Below are 25,964 nucleotides of genomic sequence, written 5' to 3'. Positions count from 1 at the left end.
AACAGATTGGGTTCCCCCGAGCATAACCAGCCCCGGGCTCTTTGAGCCGGGCCTGGTTCCCCTAATACAGGGGGGAAGGGATAGTGGAGATCCCCCCATATTTAAGAAACCAAAATACGAGGGACAAAAAGACTGGGGTTCCCCTGTATTTCAGGGCAAAAGAACCAATAAAGGAGTTCTGAAACGTTGATATTAGTTTACGCTCCTGTGTTTTATTTACATGACTCCAGCGTTACCACCCATTATTATTATTATTATAATTTTATTTATAAGGCGCCACAAGTGTTTCGCAGCGCCGTACAAAGGAACAATACAGGGAGACAAAGCTTGGCATAACATTGAATACATAACAAAAATACAGTACAAATAAATAGCGCCACAGATCAATACACATTACAGCTTAAATGTAAGTAGTGAGGACTCAATCAACATACAACTAGAGGCTTGAGGCCAATGATAGAGATGAGTATGCGGACGAAGATGGTCACTGAGTGTTGCAGTATAGGAGAGCTGTGAGTGAAATGTGAAGAGAAGTGGGCTTTGACAACAGGAGGGAAGAGGGCCCTACTCGGAGGAGCTTACAATCTAGTAGGAAGGGGAGACAGACAGATTACAAGAGGTGCAAGCGAGTGGGTGGTGGTTAGATAGCAGGATGTAAACAGGCAAGGGGTCGGAGAACCAGCTAGTTTATGCAGTGGAAGGGTACGCTTTGATGAATAGGTGAGTTTTCACTGCCCGTTTGAAGCTTTGCAAGGTCGGGGAGAGTCTAATGGAGCGAGGGAGTGCGTTCCACTGATGGGGTGCAGCACGGGCAAAGTCCTGTACTCTAGCATGGGAAGCAGTGATCAGGGTGGAGGAGAGACGACAGTCGTCAGCCGACTGTAGAGGGCGGGAGGGTGTATGAATGGAGATGAGGTTAAAGATATATGATGCAATGGAATTAGAGATGGCCCTGTATGTGAGTGTGAGGTGTTTGAAGAGGATTCTGTAGGGGAATGAGAGCCAGTGCAGAATTTGTTGAAGGGGAGTGGCAGAATTAGAATATATGCATGTACGAACCAGCCTAGGTTTATTAGGGAGGGCACCAGGAGCGAAAATTCGATTGCTGTTTGTGCGAATTTGCAATCCTATCGATTATTGAACAACTGTGCATGTGTAAGGATCCAGGCCAAACAGCATATAAACAAAAGCGTGCCCAGATTTTTTAAAGAAGGGTGTGTAATGTCAGCGCTGGCCTGTCTCTGACTCAGAGTTGTGGAAGGGTCAGGGTTACGTACACTTGCGCAGACTGGAAAAATCATTAGACAGTGTGCGAGTTACATATGGATTTGTAGATGGAATGTGATACATTAGCAAGTCACTCGCAGATTTGCAAAGGGCCTTTTTTTTACAGTGTCTGGGCGGTGGCTATCTACTCTAAGTCCTCCACAATTGTGCAGATCAGGTCTAAATTAGGCCCAATATTTGGTGTGACCACCATTTGTCTTCAAAACATCAATTCTTCTAGGTACACAAAGTCAGAGATTTTGTAGGATTATAGCCAGGTGTATGATTAACCAATCATGCTAAACAGGTGATAATGATCCTCATTTTCATTTGTAGGTTGAAACACAGTCATTAACTGAAACAGAAACAGCTGTGTAGGATGCTTAAAATTGGGTTAGGAACAGCCAAACTCTGCTATAAAGGTCAGGTTGTGGTGGACAGTTTCATGAGGACAGCAACAAGACACGGGGTACTTATACTGCATCAGCAAAGCTTTCAAAGCAGGCTGGTGTTTCAAGATGTGCTGTTCAAGCTCTTTTAAAGAAGTATAAAGTAATGGGCAACTTTGTGGACTGTAGATGTAGTGGTCAGCCAAGGAAAAGTTCTGCATTAGATGAAAGACACATCATGCTTACTTGCTTTGGAAATATCAAGGGATTCAGTTCTGAATCCCGGCGTTCAGAATCCCGACGCCGGAATCCCGACAGCCGAAATGCCGACAAGGGGGGGACGTGGATCGCCCCCCCTTGCAGGCTCGCTGCGCTCGCCACACAGCGGGCACTAATTTATTCTCCCTCCAGGGGTGTCGTGGACACCCACGGAGGGAGAATGTGTCGGGATTTCGGCGGTCGGGATTCTGAACGCCGGGATCCCGACCGCCGGGATTTTAACTGCATCCCATATCAAGATGTCCAGCAGTGCCATCAGCTCAGAACTGGCAGAAACCAGTGGGGCTCATGTACACCCATGTACTGTTCGAAGAAGTCTGCCTAGAAGTTATCTTTGTGGAAGAATTGCCGTACGTTCAATGTGGAACCAAGGCCAAGCAACTCAACTATGCATGAAAACAAAGGAACTGTGGTGCAGAAAAAGGAAAGGTGCTCTGGACCGATGAGTCAAAAATATTGAAATATTTGGCTGTAACAGAAGGCAGTTTGTTTGCTGAAGGGTTGGAGAGCAGTACAGTAATGGGTACTTGTGTAGTTTCACGGTGCCCGATATATCGGATGCGATATCGGCCGATATATCGGATGCGATATCGGTCGATATATCGATGCTATCCGAAGCTATGTTTGACCTGTTCATAACCCTACTATGCATGGAGTTGATTGTATATAGTGCTTCGGGCACGGTGGCTCGCTGCGCTTGCCACACTATATAAAATCAACTCCATGTGTAGTGGATAGTGGGGTTATGAACAGGTCAAAAATCGCTTCGGATCGCATCCGATATATCGGCCGATATCACATCCGATATACCGGGCGCCGTGAAACTACACAAGTACCCAGTAATGAGTGTCTGCAAGCCAGGTGGTGGTTACTTGCATGTTTGGGGCTGCCTTTCAACAAATGGAGTTGGGAATTTGGTGAAGATTAATGGTGTACTCAATGCAGGTTTTGTTTCTGTCATGCAGTACCATCAAGGAGGCATCTAATTGGCTCCAAATTTATTCTGCAGCAGGACAATGACCCCAAACATACCATACAGCCAATGTCATTAAGAAATATCTTCAAAGTAAAGACGTACAAGGAGTCCTGGAAGTGATGATATGGCTACCACAGAGCCCTGATCTTATTGAATCTGTCTGGAAATACATTTAGAGGCAGAAGGATCTGAACAAAAGATGTTGGAAAAAAACTCCCTGCCAAGTTCCTACAATAACTTTGTCCAAGTGTACCTAGAATAACTGATGCTTTGCAGCATGTATTCCATGCCCGCCTACAACTTTTGCACAGTACTGTACATATGTGTGTCTGTCTTCTGACAAGTAATGTCCTGGAGATCTAAGGAGTGAGTTACACTGGGGTCCACTCATTGTGGAGACTCGCTGCATGGCCATCATGCCATTGGGCTACAAGAAGACCCATATTTACCAACCTTGCAGCTTCTCGGAGAGGGCAGCCTGCTCGGGCATAGGCGTGAAGGCGGGTTGTGTGGTATCATGGTAGCAGTTATAATTTAAAGAGTTGACAGTGTCTAAATCTACATGGAAATGGTTGACACATGAAAAGGTCACTATTTTTGGGGTTTCAATTTGTAGATTTCAAAATGAGTGTACCGTTTCGCTTGCCATGTTTTGGGCTTATCCATTCCTAATTGGAGTACACGTGGATGGTAAACTATGAAAAAGTCCCTCAAAAAAGAAAATAATAAAAAAAACATGAATGTCGACAAATGCCATGTCGACCTTTTGTCTATGTCGATCTTGTACATGTCAACCTATTGACTCTCAACCAATAAACAATGTAACCACTTCATCATGGCTCCGCCCTCCTCTATACAGTGCTGAGATAACAGGCATTGTATAGCAGGAGGCATGGCTATGAATCATGTCATGTTGCACGGAGGGATTACATGCTTGTAGCCAAGAGGGATTACATGCTCATTGCCATAGGGCAGTGTTTCACAAACATTCTTGACCATGGTACACTAGAATATCAGTATTTTTTCAAGGCGCACAGTCAAAAAGTTTGTTATGGATAAGTAAAAAAAATAAAGTAAATTGTGCTAAACGGTCACCCTCAGGTTCAGTTATGTGGTGGGGAACATAGCTGTGGTTCTAATTGTCCATACATTTTATGATTGGCTGCCTCCAGCACTGGTTTGCCTATAACTTTGAGCATAAATAATTTGTTTTAGTAGTGGACCCCAACCCGAAACACACTTGCAAACAGCTCGAGGCACCCCAGGGTGCATAGGCACCCAGTTTGTGAACCATTGCCATAGGGGGTTCCATGCTCGTTGCCCGGGGATTACATGTTTGTTGCCATAGGGGGTTCCATGCTCGTTGCCAGGGGTTCCATGCTCATTCCCCAGGGGGATTACATGCTTGTTGCCAAGAGGATTACATGCTCATTGCCCAGGGGGAGTTAAGTGCTCCTTGCCCAAGGTGAAATAAATTCTCATTGCCCAGGGGGAGGTAATGCTTGTTGCGGGGCAATCGGCGCCGCAGAGTCTCTGACAGCATCATTAGAGACTCTGCGTCCCTCCAAAGATGGCCACCGCCACAAAGGAGTACTTTTAGCATGTCTTCCCTGTGGCGGTGGCCATTTTTGGAGGGGCGCGGGGGTCTCTGTAATGCACCCCCCCCCCCCCCCCCCCCGTTAACAGTGTCAAAAAAATATTGTGGTATTGTGGTTAGCAGGATGTACCCGGATGGTGTATATTGGACCCTTTTGTTCGGTCTCCAGCGTACCCAGAGATGTACAGTAGCTCAAAAAAGCGTGCCACAAAGTTCAATTCAAGAGAGAAAACTCAAATTAAAATAATGGAGTTTATTAAAGTACATATAAACTAAATAAATAATAGATTACATGATGTACTGATAAAGTGCTGGTGCTGAAGTAGAGGACTCTCTATATATTGTATATTAGCATTAAAAATGTTTCACCTAGGTTAGAACATACTATTAGATGGCGTATGTGGTGCATTTTTCTATTTATGCTTTTTACATACCTGCATTCCTACTTGATGTTATTTGCAGGCTGAGGATGATTTGGCTGAGAAACTACGGAGTAATGAAATTCTCTTGAGAGCTATAAGCTCTTATGAAGAAGTATCTGGATTACCCAATGTCCCGAAAGATCTAGCAAAACTGGCACTCAAGAGACGAGCCAACCGCCAGCAATTTCTAGGTGAGATGATTCTATAATGTCCTGATGCTCTTTGTTAAGCAAATAAAAAATTATACTTGTAGTAGTGATGTAAAATAAAATTGCATTTGCTTGACATAGTCCTGAAGTGCTGAAGAGGCTTTACAGAAATGTCATACTGTATAAAGTCAGTTCTTGTGGTGGAACAGGATGTTTTTGCTGAGGTGTGTCGTCCCCCCGTTATATTCGGTGAGCTTCGCATTGCTCCACTGTTTTGCAGGTTGAATTACGGATGGTTGGGTAAGGTCTGGGAACACTTGAGGCCAAATTGCTTCAGCGGAACATTAACATTTACACTGTAGGACGAGGCGAGTATTTCACAGAACATTTTTTCACTCCCCTCTTGCACTGAAATGGATTTTTTACATGTTCAGCTGAAGACTTGATGCATTCTGACACATGAACCATTGTACCATTTGTGGGTTCAAACGATTGTCTTGCATGATCATAATCTGATGTGACTGGGCAGAACAAAGAACAATGACCCTCATTTGCATGGGATGCATTCTTGCACTTGGAAGTCTAGACATGCATGTTTTGTATTGTTACTCGTTTTTTTGGCTTGTCACCTGATTTATCAGTGCAGTTTGCCCAGCCACGTACATCTCCAAATGACCAGACACCACCATAGCATGGATCCCTGATTTATCCATTAGAAGATACAATATAGTAATATTCTAGATTTTGGACAGCTTTGGGCTCATGTTGGGTTGTTTAGGACAGGGATGGGGAACCTTTGGCCCTACAGCTGTTGTTGAACTACACATCCCAGCATGCCCTACTACAGTTATGCTATTTGTCCATGCTAAAACTGTTGCAGGGAATGCTGGGATGCGTAGTTTAACAACAGCTAGAGAGCTAGAGGGCTTAAGGTTCCCCATTCCTGCTTTAGGGCAAAGTACATTTTTATTGTGCATGCCTACAAAAGAAAACCGGACGGGGATTGCATACATCCCTTCTGCCCGGGAAGGTCCAGGGTGGCTTGCGGGGTATCGGCTGGAGACATCGCAGCAGTGTATGGCTACCTTAAGTCTCTACCCATACTTGCCTACTTTTGAAAACTAGTTTCATGGAGATTATAGTTGGTAATAGAGTTTTGCGAAGCAGCCCATTGAGCGGACGTGTCATGCTCCACCCAAAGGGTGTGTCTAGTTCCATATATGGAGAGATTGTGAAAAGAGATTGTGACCGTGGCACCTAAAAGCGTGGATGTGTAATTTAAAATTACTTCTATACAAATGTAGATGAGCCCAAAGCAGTTAGTAAGAGCTATTATACTTGGTAAAGTGCTTGGAAATGGTGCTGATGATTCAAGGTAAATGTATCTATCTCTCATTTTCTTTCTCCTCAAAAATTTAACAGTGTAATGTGGGCTAGGTGACATTAGGGAGATTGCTAGACTCATGAGGGAGATAGGGAGATTGCTGCTATATTAGGGAGTCTCCTGCAGAATGCAGGAGGGGAGGTAACTATGATGTAGCAGTGTAATGTGGGCTTGGTGAAATGAGGGAGATTGCTAGACTAATGAGGGAGATTGCTGTTATTTCAGGGAGTCTCCTGCAGAATGCAGGAGGGGGGAGGTAACTATGTATTTACCAGAGAAATAAAAACTCAATTTTCTTTGTTCCTAACTACAGTATATTCACAAATAATTTCAATCACATTGTGTATGATGGCTTTTATCTGTACATACACTTAAAATCACATCAGGCTGCTCAGAGCTCACTGGTGCAGCATTCAGAATTAAAACTCATTTGTTAGGATGCTGAGAAGCTCTGACCTCTGTAATTACCAAGTGACATAGACTAGAATAAAGGTGTTTATACAGTGCTGTATTAAGCTGACATGACGAGCGGCACGACTTGATTACTCAGCGGACTGAGCGTTCCTTCCCTGGATACATTAATAACACAAAACTGTAATGAAAATGACAAACTCACCGGAACAAAACATTTCCATTATCACCTGTAGGCGCTCTCATTTATGCAGCTAGCGAACCTTTCACCAGTGAGAGGCAGAACAATGAAATCATTTCTGTGCCCCAGTGAAACAGAATCGGATGGTCCATGTGTTTTTATCCTTTAACCATCTGCTTTACAGCATTCCATCGCCTGTAAATATATGATTACAGATGGAGCAGCTCTCATTAGAGATAGAATCGCCGCTGTGAGCCACCCGCCAGAAGGGGGCACGCACGCGAAACTCGTGCGCCCTGTTTTGACGGAGCCCCTGACTTGTTCCCTGCTGCTCCCGTCTCCCCTGTAGCCCCCCGCAGCCCCCACTCGCCCTGCCCATCTCCCTGAAGTGGAGACGACCAGTGAATCCTCTCTCCGCCGCCGTGCTGACGGGAACGCAAGCGTGTGAGAAGCTTGCGTGTCACAGTCAGATGGAGCACCATATACGAGGTTTATGGCATAACCGTGGGCAACATTATCAGCCTACAAATGTCAAGACAACCTTATTGGGTAGGTCCCCCATATCATAAGGGTTCACCTCTGGGGCGCAGGGCACCCCCAAACCGCTGCATTCAAACCACACTTTGCTACTTCACTGCTATCCTCCGTTAGTGTGGTGCCCTGTGGTGGTATGGATGAGCGTGCCTACATCTGTAGGTGCTGATTACTTAGTGCTTTATTCTGGTTGACACGCAGTGCTGTGAAGTTCGCGCTGCTTGCATTGCCGCCCACCTCCCTTCGCAGGGCGAATTCGCCCGCACGGCTGTGAATGGATGTTTTGCATAAAAAAAAATCCATTCACAGCCTATGGGGCGACACCCACATCATTCAATGGTCGCCCACCATCGAATGATGTGGAGAGTAAACGCAAAACTAAAACACTCTCAGGTGTCTTAGTTTTGCATGTCAGCTGCCCGCCCCCGGCACCCGCATCATCGGAGCATTAGCATGAGAACGCTCAGCATTTTCATGGGAACGCCCATGAAATGCTAGGCGTTCCCATGGTTGAAACTCCCGGCCCGCCGGTCCACGCCTCCCATCCGCACTGTTGTGTGCAAGCGCCTGGCAAACACTCTGTTCGCCATGGCCGCTCGCACACAGTGCATGCACATATGCAGAAATGCGCATACTAAAAACAAAAATATTGCACTCCCGTGCGAATTCACATGGGAGCTCATGGACCAGAATAAGATCCCTTATCTCTTTCGATGCATTGATAAATACCCACTTTAGGTTTTTTTTGTAATACACATCCTACATTCCATGTGGGAATGGAACCCATGACCTCAGCGCTGTGAGGCAGTAATGCTAACCATTACACCATCCATACTGCCCATTTCTGTATGAGTATATTTTGTCTAGCATTGTAAGTGTCCGTGTTGTTTATTTATAGTGGAGATACACATTTTGTGGACAGAAATGATATTTATGTGAATGTGTCTCACATTTCAGGAATTCCACTAAGACCTAGGGCGGGATGCACTAAAGTGAAAATGCGGTAAAAACCCTGTTTTGGGTGTTTTGAATGCACTAAAACCCGGACACCAGGGTACCGCTTTGGGAGGGTATCTCCAGTAAAAGCTGGCGATACTCTATAGAAACCTATGGACTTCCCTTCGCAGTGCTGTGTGAGGGATCCATCACAGATCCCTCCCAGCGTGCCCCGTGTCTGGTGCCCTCACTACTGCGCATGTGCAGGGGTACTCGCGGTTCTCAGCCGCATCGCAATGGACAGGTCTTATCGCTAAAGCTGTCCTTTACGTTAATAATCGCATATGTTAGTGCATATGCGATTTTTATGGATGTGGTAGCAGGCGGATGTTAGTGTATTCCTCTCCATGCTGAGTAATGATACATAAATACAAACAAGAGAAAGAAAAGGGTTGGTCTTATTGTGGCGCACAAAATGACAATTATTGTTCTGCTTCATTTGGATAAATTAATGACAAAACCAGCAAAATGTTTAGAAACATGGACACAAAACACTACTGGAAAGCTATGGGGTCGATCCGAAGGGTGCCAGTTCCCGTTCGGGTGCCGTTTTAATGCTGAAAACAGCACCCGAATTAACCCTAACTTGAACCCTTCGCAGGGCCGAATTGACTGAAATTTGCTCGCACCCCTATGGCGGTGCGAGAACTTTTCAGCGAATTCGTCCCGCCGTAAAGTGCGCCCAGTGTCGTGACAATTCGCAAACACCGGGCGCATCCGCACCCTTCGGGTGTAATAGGATCAACCCCTATGTCTGCTGTCAGCAACACTGCTTTCATTCACTTTACTGTATTTATACAGATCAACTCCATTTACTTTGTTATAATAAAATGTAAGAACTGGCTATTTACGGGTAAGCTTTATATTTTCTTTTGATTCATCCTTATGTCAAGGCCGCATGCAGGGGTCTCTGCTCACTCTCCAGAAACTAGTCCAACTTTACCCTGAGGACATCTCGCTGAAGAACGATCTTGGTGTGGGCTACCTTCTGATCGGAGATAATAAGAAAGCCAAGCAAGTATACGAGGAGGTAAGGCAATGTTTTTTTTTTTAATACACAATACAACACTACATAAGGCCCATACACATTTTGAAAACAGTTCAGTTCTGTCGTTTGAGCTGCTCTCAGTTTAAAAACCACTAAGTGTGTATGGCCGGGCGGTGAGCGCTGATGCGCACTCCTGCATCATCACTGGAGGCTACCGTTCGCCTGCTGGATTTACCATAAGACCGAACGGCTTTCCATAGTGTCCTGCTGTGGATAGCGGTTCACACCACCACCCCCCTCCTGTGAAAATCACTGGCCATACACCTTTAAGCCTCACCGGCATTCTTTAGGAGCCCAGCTGTATGTCAATGTACATGTACTACAAGAATAGACTACAAGAACAATTGTTGCCAGTAGAATTTGACAGCAGAAAGAACCATTTGGCTCATCTAGTCTGCCCCCTTTTTATCCATATAGTTACCTCAAACCCTATTCTTATGTCTATCCCATGCATGTTTAAATTGTTCTAATGTCATAGTCTCTGATGGGAGGCTATTTCACTTGTCTACCACCTTTCCTGAAAAAAGTAATTTTTCCTCAAGTTTCCCATGAACCTCCCCCAGTGTCAGTGCATGTCCTCATGTTCTAATACTTCTCTTTATTTGAAGAATGTTTGCCTCCTGGACCCCTTATATCCCTTGTTATATTTGAATGTTTCTGTTATGTCCATCCTTTCTCTTCTCTGCTCCAAACTATACATATTGAGATTGTTTTAGTCTTTCTGGGTTAGATTTGTAATGTAGGCCATGCACCATTTTAGTTGCCCTTCTTTGTACAATCTGTAATGTATCCTTCTGGAGATATGGCCTCCAGAGCGGGACACAGTACTCTACGTGAGGTCGTACCAATGACCTATACAGCGGCATTGGGGCAGATGTATCAAAATCCATTCAATGTTTTCTAATTACCAAGGTCCCGCTTCTCCTGCATAACGTGGAGAAGCGGGCATCCTTTTCACCCTAATATATTATCACCCCAGCCGCCGATAAGTAGAGCCTTTATGTCCTACATCCACTGCTCTCCTTATTGCCCCCTCTCTGTGCTGTGCATGCACATTAACCCCCCCCCCCCCCTTCCGGCTCTCTGGGCGAGATGTCGCAATTATCATGAGATTACAGGCGTATCCTGGAGCCAGCAGCAGGGCTAGCATTGTCTCTACAATGGGAATAGGATAACACTAGCCCTGGGCTGGCAAAGTGTCTAGGGCTGCTTTACGTGCGCTGTATGCCTAGCAGGCTGCTTATACAAGGCCCATGACGCTGATTACTGGGGGGTTAAGGGGACAGCCACGGCAAGCGTTAATCAGTGGGAGTCCTTAGCGCACATTAGGTGCACTGGTAATACATTTTAAAAACCGTTATCCCCCCGTTAACTAGCACTAAACGCTAGTACATATATCTGCCCCATTATTACAGTACTTCTTTCTTTCTGCTGATGATTCCTTTCCCTATGCAACCAAGCATCTGACGCCTTCCTCATTGCTTTGTTACATTGCTTACCTGCCTTTAGGTCACCTGAAATAGTGACACCTAGATCCCCCTCCACCCCAGTAGCTTCCAATATAGTCCCATTAACACTATATTTAGCCTTCCGATTTTTTAAACCCAAGTTTATGATTTTACATTTTTTTTAGAAGAAAACTGTAACTGCCCTGCTCTTGCCCATTCATGCAAGTTGCATACGTTTGTGTAATCTGCAAAAAGGCATACTTTTCCTTCAATACCATTACCAATGTCACCAATAAAGATATAAAGAGCACTGGTCCACGTACAGATCCCTAGGGAAGGTTGTCGTACCCCCCCCCCTCCATGCTGGAACATACAATGACCCCATTACTTGAGTGGTGCGGGCGGAGCAGGGAGGGAGGGAGGGTTGGAGTCAGGGGCAAATTGAGATGGCAAACCCTTAAAATATCTGGGAGCGGTCCGAATAGAAGCCGCGTTTGTTGAGGGGTGGGGTTTGAAGCCGCCACTGGTGATTAGTGTTGCAACCTCACCGCTCTGAGTCCATGGAACAATTATAACCATTGCCTTATAGATTTTGATTTTGTATGTTATCCCCTTTTCCCTGGGTTTTTCCCAGTTCCATCTCACACTCAAAAGACATACAGTACAAATAGTTTAACTGGCTTGTGGCAAGAAATGAACCTACTGGTCCAGTATATTTACCATGTGGCGCAGCTGATTGGCTGCCTGGGTGCTGCACAGCTCGGTAATTATATGTTCCCCATGTCTGTGTCCCTCATTAGAGTACATCTAGTATATATATCAGTACTGTTACTGGCTGTGCAATCATCATGTGGCGCCGCTGAATGGCTGCCTGGGTACTGCACAGCTCGGTAAATATGTTCCCAATGTTCGTGTTCCTTATTAGAATGCGTCTTGTGCATATCTGTACGTGTGATGTATATCTGTACTGCCATTGTTGCCTGTTCCTTGTACTGATAACCCTTTCTATTGCAGTATGTGCATTGTTATTTTTAATGTGTGTAAAGCGCCTTGAGACCTATTGGAGAAAGTGCGCTATATAAATAAAACTTACTTAGGTACTCTTTACCTAGCACGGCGGCCACGATTTTGATCGTGGGCATCGCAGGTAAAAAAATTGTGGGCATCGCGGCCATTGAATGCACTAAAAATCGGGTGCGACGCGATGCCCGCGATTTCCTATAGGGAACAATGTTAAATTTCTCAATTGACCCGATTTTACTGTTCAATGCCTCAATTGACACGATTTTTCCATAGGAAACAATGTTAATTGGCCCACAGAGGCCAAATAGCCACCCTGAAGTGTGAAATGGCCCCACAATTGGTAACGCCACCCCACGATCAACGTCAACCCGAAGCGTGGCGAGCGCAGCGAGCCCGCGAGGGGCGGCGGTACGCGTCCTACGACCTTTTCATACCCCCACTATCCACGTCGGCGTGGAGTTGAGAATAGAATAGTGTGGCGAGCGTAGCGAGCCACCGAGCCCGAAGCGTGGCGAGCGCAGCGAGCCCCGCGAGGGGACGCGGATACCTTCACAGGTAAACGCGTCCCTTCGCGGGCTTCACAGGTATTCGCATCTCCTCCCGGGGCTCTCTGCGCTCGCCGACGTGGATAGTGGGGGTATGAAAAGGTCGTAGGACGCGTACCGCCGCCCCTCGCGGGCTCGCCACACTTCGGGTTCACGTTGATCGTGGGGTGACGTTAACAATTGTGGGGGCCATTTCACACTTCAGGGTGGGCATTTGGCCTCTGTGGGCCATTTAACATTGTTTCCTATGGAAAAATCGTGTCAATTGAGGCATTGAACAGTAAAATCGGGTCAATTGAGAAATTTAACATTGTTCCCTATGGGAAATCGCGGCCATCGCGTCGGTCGCGTCGCACCCGATTTTTTAGTGCATTTAATGCCCGCGATGACCACGATGGGCGCCGTGCTAGGTAAAGAGTACCCTTACTTACTTACTGTCGACGGACGGGATGTTGTAACATCCGCAGCCCTGTTTCGCCCCCCTTCGCCGGCCACCGCATTATTAATAACGGCATATGCTCTACCATATGCAGTTATTAACGCAAGGGACAGCTCTTGCGATAAGAGCTGTCCGTTGCGATGCGGTGCCGGCACTGGACTTCCGGGTCTGTGACCCGAGAGTCCATCTGCGCACGCGCAGAGTGACGCGCCGGCTGCAGGGCATGCTGGGAGGGATCCGTGACGGATTCCTCAAACAGCGCTGCGGTAAGTAGCCAATAGGCTTCTGCAGGGAATAGCCAGCTTTTGCTGGCGATTCCCTTCGCAGCGCTGCCACTGCGGAGGGGCCATACAGCATACAGAAATGCGGTAAAAACCCGATAACGGGGTTTTTACTGCATTTCTGCTTTAGAGAATCTCCCCCATTGTGAGATGGGTTTAAAATGGAAAGATAATGTAATGCTAAACATTTCTTGTTAACCATTAATTCTTATTGCCTTTGACAAACCACAACCTATTCAATATGTGTCCGTCTATGGTTGGTGAGAACCAATCAATATATAACGAGTGATATAAATCATCTGTCATTTTCTTCATTGACGGTTTATTTTTCCTGTTTCTGACCAATTGCATTCATGCCTGATCAGTGTATTACTTTTGCTTTTTCCAGGTGTTATCACTAGATCCTAATAATGGTTTTGGGAAAGTACATTATGGTTTCATCCTGAAAGCAGAAAACCAGATAGCAGAAAGTATTCCTTACTTAAAGGTAAATGGCAATATTTCTGGTGTCTCTGCATATTCACATAGCATGTTGTACAGTATCATCTACAGTTTCCTATAAAGCGACATTTTGTGGATTAATGGGTGAATTCAATTGTACCTGATACATATTAGAGCAAAAACAAAGAGAAGGCTTTAGCTTAATACAATTCTCCTGAAATAAAATCCCATTTTCTGGTGAAAACACGCAGGATCCGGGATAAGTTCTTAGATGTTTGTGCTGTTGCAATCATTAACTTTCGTTTTGCCTGTCTTTGAGCGTGTGAAAAAATCCCTGATAGTAGCGGCAGAGCCGGCCTTAGGCATAGGCCAACTAGGCAATTGCCTAGGGCATTTGGAATGCCTGGGGGCAGCAGCAGCTTCTGCTGATTAAAATGATATGCAGCATGCCTATATTCTGTGTGTGAGTGAGGCTGTATCTGCATATGAAATAGTGTATTCATGGAAATCACTGTAACATAGCATTCTGTATGCAGGTACAGCCACAGTCGCTCACAGAATATAGGCATGCCACATATTATTTTAATCATTGGAAGCTCCTTGTGTGTGCTGGTCATAATAATGCAAATAAGACAAATTTTCAGCAAAAAAGGCACCCAACGTTAGCAGAACTGGCCAGGAGCTGCATGGCCTATTGAGGCAAGATGTATGAGGAAACATCTGTATCCAAGCAGAGGTCACAGTGTTAGCGGCTGTGCGAGTGCTGTCTGCGGGTGGGTTGGTTATGCAATAGTGTTCGGCATATGTGTAAGGGGCATTATGTGTGTCATGTATAAATGCGTTAATAATGTGCGACATTTGTAACAGGCATTATGTGTGTCGTGTATAAGGGCATTAATAATGTGCAGCATATGTGTAAGGGGCATTATGTGTGTCATTATGTGTATGAAGGGCATTAATAAAGTTTGGCATAATGTGTAAGGGCATTATTTTTATATGGACATTAATAATGTGTGTCATGTGTAAGGGGCATTACTGTGTGGTATTATCAGGGGTGCCGAGAGAAAGGGGTAGGGGGTACAAATTACCCAGGCCAAAGTCTGATGGAAGGGCCCAGTGGGGGCCTCGGGCCTCCTCCCCTAAGGGTATAATGTGAATAATGTGACGAGTAATGTATATAAGGTAAAGTGGTACTACTGTGTGATGTAACGTGAATAAGGGACACCATCGCATGATATAATGTGAATAAAGTTGCACTACTGTGTGGCATAATTTGAATTGGGGGTACTATTGTGTGGCCATGCCCCTTCCCAGCAAGAACACACCCCTGTTTGGGCTGCGCACCGAATGTGTGCACTGTTTCTATTTAAAATATTGTGGGTAGGAGCACTAAAATGATGACTGCTATGATGAGGATTGATGGTGCTGGGAAAGGGGAGCAGGGTCAGAGGTGGAACTAGTGGCGGTGCTAGGGGGCAACAGCCAAAATCTTGCCTAGGGCATCAGTTAGGCTAGGGCCGGCTCTGAGTAGCGGTTTTTGGGGACAATTGAATAATCCCTCAGGGATCAGTGAGCCGTTGTAATTTACCACAGTAAGGGCCAGATGTATCAAGCTTCAAAAAGTGATAAAATGGAGAGTGATAAACAGCCAGCCAATCAGCTCCTACCTGCCATGTTACAGACTGGGTTTTAAAAATGGCAGTTAGGAACTGATTTGCTGGTTATTTATCACTCCTCACTTTGAAGCTTGATACATCTGGCCCTTAAGTACATCCTAAGTTTGTCTCTTCCTTTCTAAAGATGATTAAATAAGGTATAGTTACCGAAATGACATATAAGTTGATTTGGGGTAAATTTACTAAGCCCCGTGTTTGCAATCTTGAAAATGTACTAAAGAATAAACAGGGAATTGTTATGTCAAAACACAGCTGTACGGAGTATACAACCAAATAAACTATCGGCCCCCTTCGGTCAAGGTGGATTTCACATAGACATTAATGGAACATGTAAATCTATCTAGATTCTGCAAACACATCCAGTAATTGAACAAACTCGGCGCAGAATGCACTTTTCAAATAGACGTCCCTCTCAGCAGTGTGTTTAAAAAACCTAAACAGAGATACAGTATGTGCAGATCCGTGTGAGACCCGTGCAGCACTTCTCTGTGTAAATGTGTTGAAATGGTTATAAAGTAGGACTAAAATCTGCATTATCCCCCCCCCTGGAGCTTGCTGTGCTGTGAAAAGGGCACAGCCTGAAGCTGATGGTGGAGCTTGCTGTGTATGGTGAATAGCCTGGAGCTGATGGTGGAGCTTGCTGTGTATGGTGAATAGCCTGGAGCTGATAATGGAGCTTGCTGTGTATGGTGAATAGCCTGGAGCTGATGGTGGAGCTTGCTGTGTATGGTGCACAGGATGGAGCTGATGGTGGAGCTTGCTGTGTATGGTGCACAGGAAGGATGGAGCTGATGGCAGAAGATGGTATAGCCAGCCTGGGGAACCTTTTTGTTTGCGCAATCCAATTCCAGGAGTGATGGTCGGTCTGCAACCTCACCGATAGATGATAGGACAGGATCAGAAAGTTCAGCAGGTGGTCGAATGGCAGCTTGTAACAATTGGCAGTGTGACTATTTCTCTGAAGGATGGTCCAAACGCACCAACGCGTTTTGCTGTGCTGACTCACAGCTCTATCGTTGAGGTTGCAGACCGACCATCACTCCTGGAATTGGATTGTGCAAACAAAAAGTTTCCCCGGGCTGGCTATACCATCTTCTGCCAACGGGCCATCAACCAAGCATCCACAGGTTACTTACAATATATGGACGGACTCCCTCCAAGTTCCATTGGACATTTATTTCCAAGATCAGAGCAGGTTTCATCGATTCATCAGTGGTGACTATATATGCCAGAGGTCCTATCAATTCTACTGTTATTTTAATATTGTATTTTCATGTATTTGTTATATTACATTTTTATGATTAGATTGATGCATACACTGTCAGTAATTATTGTGTGAAAGCGCTGCTTAATCTTGTTGTTTTTGTTTTTCTATAATTCGGGGGAATTGACCACCCCCATAAGCAGCTGCTTGTTAAGGCAACAACTCATATAAAAGCGCTCTAAACGTTAACCCAGGTTAATATTGTGTATGGCACACAGCCTGGTGCTGATTGTGGGGCTCACTGTCTATGGGCACAGCCTGAAGCCTATGGTTAGAGTGTGTATGGCACATATTATAGAGCTGATGGTGAAGCTTGTGGATTACCATAGCCTGGAGCTTATAGTGGAGCTGATGGTGGACTGTGTATGGTGCACAGCCTGAAGCTGATGGTGTACCCTGCCGTGTATGGCTCACTGCCTGGAACTGATAGCAAGACAGCAGGAAATCATGCACTCACAGGAAACATAACTGGAACAGATTCACAGGTACACTGCAGGGAGCCAGGAAGCAGGTCTCCGGAGAGAAGCAATTCTGACAATAAGTTCACCCAACAGGTTTAATTAGGGATGTCCTTGTCCGTGATAGGCTGAGAGCATCCTGTGTGCAGGCAGTGGAGCCCTGGTTCTTAGTTAGTCAGGTGATATCAGCCAAGATGCAGTGCTTATACTCTGATATTGCAGAAGATGACCCTGGGATGGACGCCAACCATCTAGCTGGTTGCAAGTGATGAAGCTCTAGGATGTGTCCAGCAGCCAGGAGGTGCACCAGTGGCCATGTGACCACCTCTTCTTCCTATAACAGCAACAAATCCTTGTTTGTCCAATATTATACAGAACCAATTTGTCAGTCCTCTTGTCCACCCCGAGCTGTAAGATCATAAAAGTTCTGGTTGCAATACAGGTTGGCAGCTTAGATGTGCACCAACACGTATTGAATAATAGTATATAAATATCATTATTTTGTATACATTATTTTGTCTATATACAGAAAATGGTATTGAGGCTGTTTAATAATAGGAAAATGTTATAAAAAGAAAACAAATTGCTTTCATTTGCAATGTCTGCAGAACTACACAATCTTACGGGTTAGAGCAGATGTTGTAATTCGTCAAAACGGCACAGAAAATATACGTGATTCTATTTACTAATAAGCCAGCTCCATATGTCGCACAAACCCCGGCGATTCCTTATATTGTGGATCATTCATTCATTGGTTAAATGTTCTGTAGAGTTTTGCAACATACAAAACGGTTTCATTTTGTATTCTAGGAGGGGCTGCTGTCAGGTGAGCCTGGCACCGACGACGGTCGCTTTTACTTTCACTTGGGGGATGCCTTGCAGAGGGTTGGAGACAAAGAGGTATGATTAATTCAGATGTGAATGCAAGAAGCAGCTATTGGCAATATTAATCTGTCTGTAGTCATTAATCCGGTGCCAGCTGCTTAACATATTCCACAGCAGAGAGTGTAAAAGAACCAATTAAGACACAATATGTGGAGTACGGCTGTAAGCACCTGGTGAAAGCTGGCCACCAAACTGATTCACGCCAGCAGAGGTGACGCTTTAGCTTAAATCCTCAGGCCAGCACTTCAGATGATCAAAGGATGCGCTTGATTCAGGCCTGCTCTCTAGGCTACGCGTACACATGCGCTCACATGCGTCAGCACAGAAGAAAAATCATTCGATGGTTACTCAGCATGGGGAAGATTCTCTAAACTAAAAATGCGGTAAAAACCCTGTTATCAGGGTTTTACCACATTTTGGGATGCTCTAAGCATCCCACGCTGGGTTACCGCGACGGGGGGCATCGCCAGAAAAATCTGGCGATGCCCCATAGAAGCCTATGGGCTTCTAACACGACCCACCGCCGCCCTGCACCGACCCCCGCCGCCCCGCACCGACCCCCCGGACCTGTGACCTCCTCCTCATTCCTCTTCTGGGTGCAGGGAGGAGGAGAGCCCGGCGCAGCAGCGCCGGGTAAGGGAGGGAGGGGGGAGCCACCGGGACCTGCTGACTCTCACTGCAAAGGACAGCTCTTAACGCAAGAGCTGTCCTTTGCCATAATTATCGCATATGTTAGAGCATATGCGATAATTATGTAGGCGGGGGCGGAGCTGGGCTGCGGATGTTAGAACATCCCACCCCATGTGAGGTTGTCCGCCCACCCCAAGCAGGCATGTCTGCGTTCGCTGGGATCCATCTAGCGTTTCCATGGGTGTGTCCACCGTTTTTGTGGGCACACTCATGAAATGCTGGACGGACCCCAGCGAATGCTCCCTGGCTGTCACTCAGGCTGCGAGCGCAATCGCAGCTGGGGCCTGCACATGCGCATTGGCGACAATACGCATGTGAAGCCCAAAAACATCAGGACGGGCGAATTCGGATCTGTACAAACAGGTCAGAATAGTCCCCACACTTTGGGGGTTCTTCTGGGTGATTCGCAAGGCTGCGAATTGTGGTCGACGATCATCGAAAGATTGTGAAGGCGCACGCATATCAAAGTGACTTTCAAGTCACTTACATATGCTTGTACGCTGGAAAGGAAATGGGCGGGCAGCTGACATCCGGTGATGGCAGCTGCCCGCCCCCTGCACCCACGTCATGGCCTCATTAGCATGACAATGCCCATGAAATGCTGGGCATTCCCATATGCTAATGGGGCCACCCCACACCCCTCTCCGCCCCCCGCCCGCTGTCCTGGGTGCGTACACCTGGCGAGCAGTCTGTTCACCGTTTGTGCTCGTACCCTGTGTATGCACATGCGCAGAAATGCAAATGCGAAGAACAAAAACTTTGGTCCCCGTGTGAACGCAGCCCTGCTGCGAACAGACCACAAAAAGGTCCTTTATTTGTGTGTGTTATATAAACAGAGTTGCATAAGGTATTTTGGCTAGGCGTATGTTTTTAGGGTGGCGGATGATAGATCGACAGTCAATACTTTGACATGTACCAAAGGTCGACCAGATCCAAAAGGTTAATATATAAAGGTAGATAGTTCATAAAGTCAACAAGTTAAAAAAAATCAACATAACCATAGCCGAAACATATGGTGGACGTATTTTTTGTGACCTAACTTACTATCCATGTAACCGTCTATTACCTGTAGTAACCTTGTGGTAAGTGTAGCGCGCCACCTTTCCTGAGGCCAGGCCACATGTACATGATTCTACTCATTTGGATCACATAGAGGTTAAACATACAAAATTACACCCCAAAAACTTCTGTATCAATCATGTTTATGTCGACCTTTTGCACCTTCTACCCCTTTTATGAAAACCTTATTTGACTGTCGACGTATGTAAATTCAAATCTGCATACAGAACTTAATTCTACATTTTTAAATGTGTGTTTTTGTGAAGATGTGAAAATACTGTCATTTATAGTTACCTATAGTATTGTATAGAACAGGGACCTGGAAAACATGAACTGTTGGTAGATCTTGAGGACTGCTTTGTCCACCCCTGGTATAGAATTTATCAATGTATAAATGTAAATTTAAGTTCATTGTTTTACATGCTGCACTGATCTATCTAAGTAAGTTTACTTGTAGAATAACTATAATCTAATTTAAAGTGGACTCGTCACCTGGTCACCCAATTTATTTTATTTTGCTTTACTATAAATTGTATTGTAGTCAGCAATATCTTGCTCAAACCCCCTTTTTTATGCTATGCTGTCTAAAGGCCTGTCTTTATTCCAGACTGTCTAGTGTTGCACAGGCTAGGAGAAGATGTGCAATATTCACTATATCAGGGGTTCCCAAACTTAGTGGAATCACGGCACCCCAGAGTAACAGAAAGTTTTTCATTAAGAAAGTCGGAAAAAAATATTAAGTTAATAAAATTGTGTTTATAGTTCATCCTCAGGGTCAATTATGTGGTAATTAACAGGATTCACCTCTGTTTGTCCACAATTTGGCTATTACTTTGGCCATAAACAACTTAATTTTGATCATGGACCACCAATCCAGGGCACCCCTGCAAGTCCCCCAAGACACTCCGGTGTGCCACGGCACACAGTTTGGGAACCACTGCACTAAATGCTAGCCATTATACTATGTTATAAATCCAACAAACAACACCATAGGATCTGGTGACAGGTTGTCTTCAAGCAACTTGGCCTTTGCAGTTCCGTAGGAAAAGTCGAGAAGTTGGAACCACCATGTAGAGAAGAAGGCTGTAGTTAGCCTTAGATGCCAGTTAGAAATAGATACAAGTATGACAATTAGGTTATATAGTACATAGGCTTTCTAGTAACTCTACCAGTTCCACAACACAAGGGCATGAACAGAGATTGATGTGTGGACTAGAGATATCAATACTGGGACATTTTTTCAAAGCCAGGATTGAAAAATACTGAAACCTGGGATTCCTGGGATTGGTCTCCGAATTAAAAAAAAATAACGTCCCTGTCCACACCCAAAGCAGCTGCGCTGCACATATACTTACAAGTGCAGTGGCAGGCAGGCAGCCGGGTGCAGGGGGTGATGCTGGAAGTGGGCGGGCGGCAGTGCAGCGGTCAGTGCAGGGGTCGGGAGCACTGCCTAGATTTAGACTCTCCCTGAAATCCTGGAATTAGAAACTCCAATCCCGGGTTTGAAATCCCGGCAAATTTGAGGGCCAAATCCTGGGATTCTGCTGATCCCGATCCTGAGATTGGCCGACCTTGTGTGGACTCATGTAATTGTAGTTAAGTTCATTTTAAATTAGCAGCATTCATCCACAGGGTTCCTCGTAAAAGTTTTGTGTTTAAGTATTCTATTCCACGATGGAATTGAAGTGAGACCTGCCTCATGATATCATTCTGAATGTCTGCATTTTTCCATGTATTCTACTTGGCATGTTTAAAGCTCCAGTGAACGGAAATGTGTTATTCTATTCCAGGCATACACATGGTATGAGGCCGGTCACAAGAAAGGGTACTTCGCTTCTGTCTGGCAGCGGTCTCTTTACAATGTCAATGGACTGAAAGCTCAACCATGGTGGACTGCAAAGGAAACTGGGTATACAGACTTAGTGAGGGTAAGTCTTAAAGAATATATATATGTATATATTATATAAATATACAGCTCGTAAATCAGCCCATTTCTCTGGGTGTTAATAATCTGTAATTCCTCACACATACTGGGTATGGAGCCATCCTCATCTAGCCATCTCAGGATTGCCATGGCTCACCAAGGCCTATTGTTCTCAACTGCAATACAATACATAGAACAATACAGTAGGGGATTAGCAGAGTAATCCCATTACTCACTTAATCCTATTGGGCTAGATGAGGATGGCTTCATATGTATGTAGCCATCAGTCTGCTGGAGGATGGAAGCACACAGCCTTCTTTTCCTTCTCACCAGCTTTTCCTCCATGGTGGGCAGAGTGATGACATCATTGCTGTGCATTATCACTTGCTTGGCAAGTGCAGGGAACTTTCTACACTCTTCAGAGAGATCAGTGTTATTACAAGGTGTCAGCTGACGTACAGACAGCCAGCAAGTTTTCCATATAGGGGAAGTTTAAAAAAAAAATGTCAGTTTGGTGTTTAAATAAAGGAGTTTACTTTGATTCTGAAAGTTGCATATACTATATATATATATATATATATTTACCCCCTGCATTTGTCTGACCACCCTGCAAAGCAGAATTTCTACTACTACCGTGTTCTCACTGCGAGTGAGAAATACACGGCTTTTCCCAGGCATTAAAATGCCGGGGACTGCAGGGATGGACCCCCGTTCTCACTGCAAGGCAAATTCCCGGGTGAAGAAGTTCTACCCGGTAATTTGCCTTTTAACACAGGTTTTTCTGCAGTGTGAACGGGCCAACCCGTGTCTGCATACCCGGGTCTCAAACACAGGTAAAAAGAAGGGTTTTACCCGTGTATGAGATCCGGGTATGCGACCAGTTCACACTGCAGAAAAACCCGCATTAAAAGGCAAATTCCCGGGTCCACATGATAGACCCAAGAATTTGCCTGCAGTGAGAACGGGGTATTAGATTCTTCCAGGTATTATTCCTAGAGATTAGGTTGTTACTTGTGCTGGCAGATCTGAATTTTCCATGGACCAAATCATCTTAGCAAATATAAAATATTGAATAATTAGTGAACTCACAAAGCTTGAAACAGCCGACATATCTTCCAATGGGAATCTTGGCCTACAGCAGTATGTGACAGCTGGTTCTATGGCAAGTAGTTAATTCTTGCATACATAGGGGTATATTCAGTGCCGCCGGTGAGGGGGTTTTTGCGGCAAGGATGGCCTGTTTTTTGCAAGGTTTGACGAAAACAAGCCATCCTCGGCGTCAAACCCCCTCGCCGGACGCTCGCTGTATTCAATGTTCCGGAGAAATTAGTTACCTCTGTTATGCTAGTTAGTTACCTGTGTTATGTGATTTATATGAATAATATTGTAGACCTCAGACATAGCTGTCCAGGATATCATAGAACACTCTCCCATTCTATATATAACAGCCTCATGCCCAGCACAGTCCTTTGCTGTCTTAGATGTCAGACATAAATGTATAATTGTCCTCTTACTGCAGAACAGGCCAGTGCCTACCAGAACAGTTCTGTAATAGTTACATAATTTACAACATGCCACCATAATGAGCTAAACGACTCTAAAGCTGGGTACACACCTACAGAGGTATCTGTCCACTCTATCTGATTTATCAATCTAAACTTGGAAATATATGGAAGCAAAGGACAATCAAAGAGTTGCTCCCAAATGCTGGAAAACAGACAATGCTCAGTCAAACAAACTGATTACATATTATATAACAAATATTTCCCAAGTAATTGCTATGGAAACTAGTAGACTTTACAAAGCCTACGCTGGTGACCAGTATGTAATGCAGAATCTAGTCTGGACCTGAGACAAAGGCCCATATTCAGATCTGATCGCAGTACAAATTTGTTGTCAAAATGGGCAAAACCATGTGCACTGAATGCAACATGTATAGAGAGAGTTAGATTTGGGTGAGTTATTTTGTTTCTGTGCAGGGTAAATACTGGCTGCATTATTTTTACAATGCAATTTAGATTTCACATGTTACATCTACCACACCTGTAGAGCACATGGTTTTTCCCATTTTGAGAACAAATCTGTACTGCGATCAGATCTGAATAAGGGCCAAAGTGCAGATCCCTTTCTGGAAATCAGAAAATATTAAACCCCATCTGATTCCTGGTCTGCAACTCAGTGCCTCACATGATGCCTGGTATGCAATGCTGATTGGGTAAAGTATACACAGCTTATTGACATGACTAGAGTCCATCTTGGTGACTAGTGCAATACAGAGCCTTTTCTGGTGTATATTATACTATACATAGCCCCTTTTGCTTAGTACAACATTGTGGACCTTCATCCTCCTACTAGTTGCCATTCTACAAATGTCAGTCAGAGTTTCTCTAATCTCCAGTGGACTCTGATAGGATGCTGGAGTTCACAGATACAATTGGAACAGCAAATGACAGCCTTGGTTGTAAATGCAATCAGTTAGTGCTTGGAGCAAATGTAAAACGTGATAGATTACCTGATTTGTCTAGGAGAGTTGACAGATTTGATAAAGAGTCGGAGCACTCTCAGCTTGCCTCATATGCATATGCAGGGACTCTGCCTTCCATGCATATTCTGCGTCCTATGCTCACCGTCTGATGGCTTCCTCCCTACATCACAGCTCACTTACCATATGAGCATGTACCAGGCAGAGGATTAAGAGACACCTACATTAACCCAAAAGTGACTGCAGATAACACATACCTCCCAACATGACCGATGCTGGGAGGGACTTGCCTCTTAATTTATGATTGCCATCACCGGTTTTAAACAGCTTCATTGATAAGAAAGTTGTTTCACCACAGGTGATGGGAATCATAAATTAAGAGGGAAGTCCAGGAGCAGAGCCTTGTGTCCTCCTGGCATTGGTCATGTTGGGAGGTATGGATAACCTGCACCGTCTATCTCTTAAACTTAGTTTATTAGTATATCCTTATGTTTATCCCAGTTATGTTTACATTCCCATACTGTATTATACTTCTTTCACATTGCAGAAATGGGTAATGACACGGTATTCTTAAATGGGACTTTAAAACGGGTCTGAGCCTTGAGACCTTTCACATTGCAGGTGAAAACCGTTTTAAAAATCATTTAATACCATTCAAACATTCAACCCGTTTAACCCCCAAGGGACACGTTTCAAGCCATTGAAACAGAGCTGTTCAAACTGCAAAAAAAACGGCTTTAAAACGTGTAGGACTCTGCTTTTTAAGCGTGTTGAAATACCGGTTAACTTTAACCAGTAAATCAACTCTGGCACTTTCACATTGCAGCCTTAATCGTTTTAAAATGGAAAAAAAATGGCAATATACCGTTTTAAAAGTGCAATGTGAAAGGGGTATTAGCCTGTACCACCTCTGTTGGAAGCTATACTTTGTATCCACTACCCTTTTATTTATCTACAGCTATACTTGTTACCCTCCAGTGTCTTTTTGTTCTAATACTACTCTTCCCATGTAGAATGCTTTCATAATGTACGTGGCTAATATCCTTCATGCATTTGAATTCTATTATATTCACATCTTCCTTCTCTGCTCCAAGCTAACATACAGAGACCCGATAGTCTTTCCTGGTAAGTTCTGCCGCCTGGGATATGTAACATTTAGCTTATTTGCACAATCATTTATCTTTGCCCTTATGGTGGTGTGGCCTCTAGGACTAGATGGAATATTTTACGTTGGTCTCACCAATAGCCTATATATTGGTATAAACATGTCTCCCTTCTGCTGCTAATTCCGCTTTCTATGTTCTGATTGGTACCCTTTTGGCTTTCCTAATAACTTTAGGTACTTGTGTAGTAAACGGCGGCAGTTATGTAGTCAGCGTAGTGTCCCTGTCAGAATCAGCGTAGTGTTCCCGCGCCAGCATAGTCAGCTTGTGTCTGCGACTGTGTGTACGTTCGCGCTTAACCGGCGCTTATGCAGTTAGCATAGTCAGTCAGCGTTACACAGTTAGCGTTGTGTCAGCGTTGTGTCAGCGCTTATTACATTGTGTGGGAACCATTGAAAATTGTTCACCTGCCTGACATGACAGGTGTGAATGTGTTCCTGAAACCCCCACTATCCACGTCAGCCCGAAACGTGACGAGTGGACGCGGCACGCGTCCTCCCGACCTGTTCATACTCACCACACTTTATAACTACACTACGTTAACTACGCTAGGC

The 25,964-nt window shown here is 44.8% G+C and overlaps 1 protein-coding gene across 7 annotated transcripts in view; it reads left to right on the top strand.

Moving 5' to 3' along the window:
* ASPH (aspartate beta-hydroxylase) overlaps positions 1-25,964 on the top strand; it is a 190,117-nt gene that overhangs the window by 136,624 nt on the left and 27,529 nt on the right. For all 7 annotated transcript variants that reach the window (XM_083187160.1, XM_083187155.1, XM_083187159.1 and 4 more), the window contains 5 exons: positions 4,970-5,120; positions 9,478-9,614; positions 13,757-13,855; positions 18,018-18,107; positions 21,632-21,769. In XM_083187160.1, the coding sequence (XP_083043286.1) occupies positions 4,970-5,120; positions 9,478-9,614; positions 13,757-13,855; positions 18,018-18,107; positions 21,632-21,769 (615 nt within the window). The remainder of the gene's footprint in view (positions 1-4,969; positions 5,121-9,477; positions 9,615-13,756; positions 13,856-18,017; positions 18,108-21,631; positions 21,770-25,964) is intronic.

This window comes from Crinia signifera, chromosome 5, assembly GCF_055691185.1.
Source record: "Crinia signifera chromosome 5, ASM5569118v1, whole genome shotgun sequence".
In the NCBI taxonomy this organism is placed as follows: Eukaryota; Metazoa; Chordata; class Amphibia; order Anura; family Myobatrachidae; genus Crinia; species Crinia signifera.
This window is presented reverse-complemented; position numbering and strand designations above follow the sequence as displayed.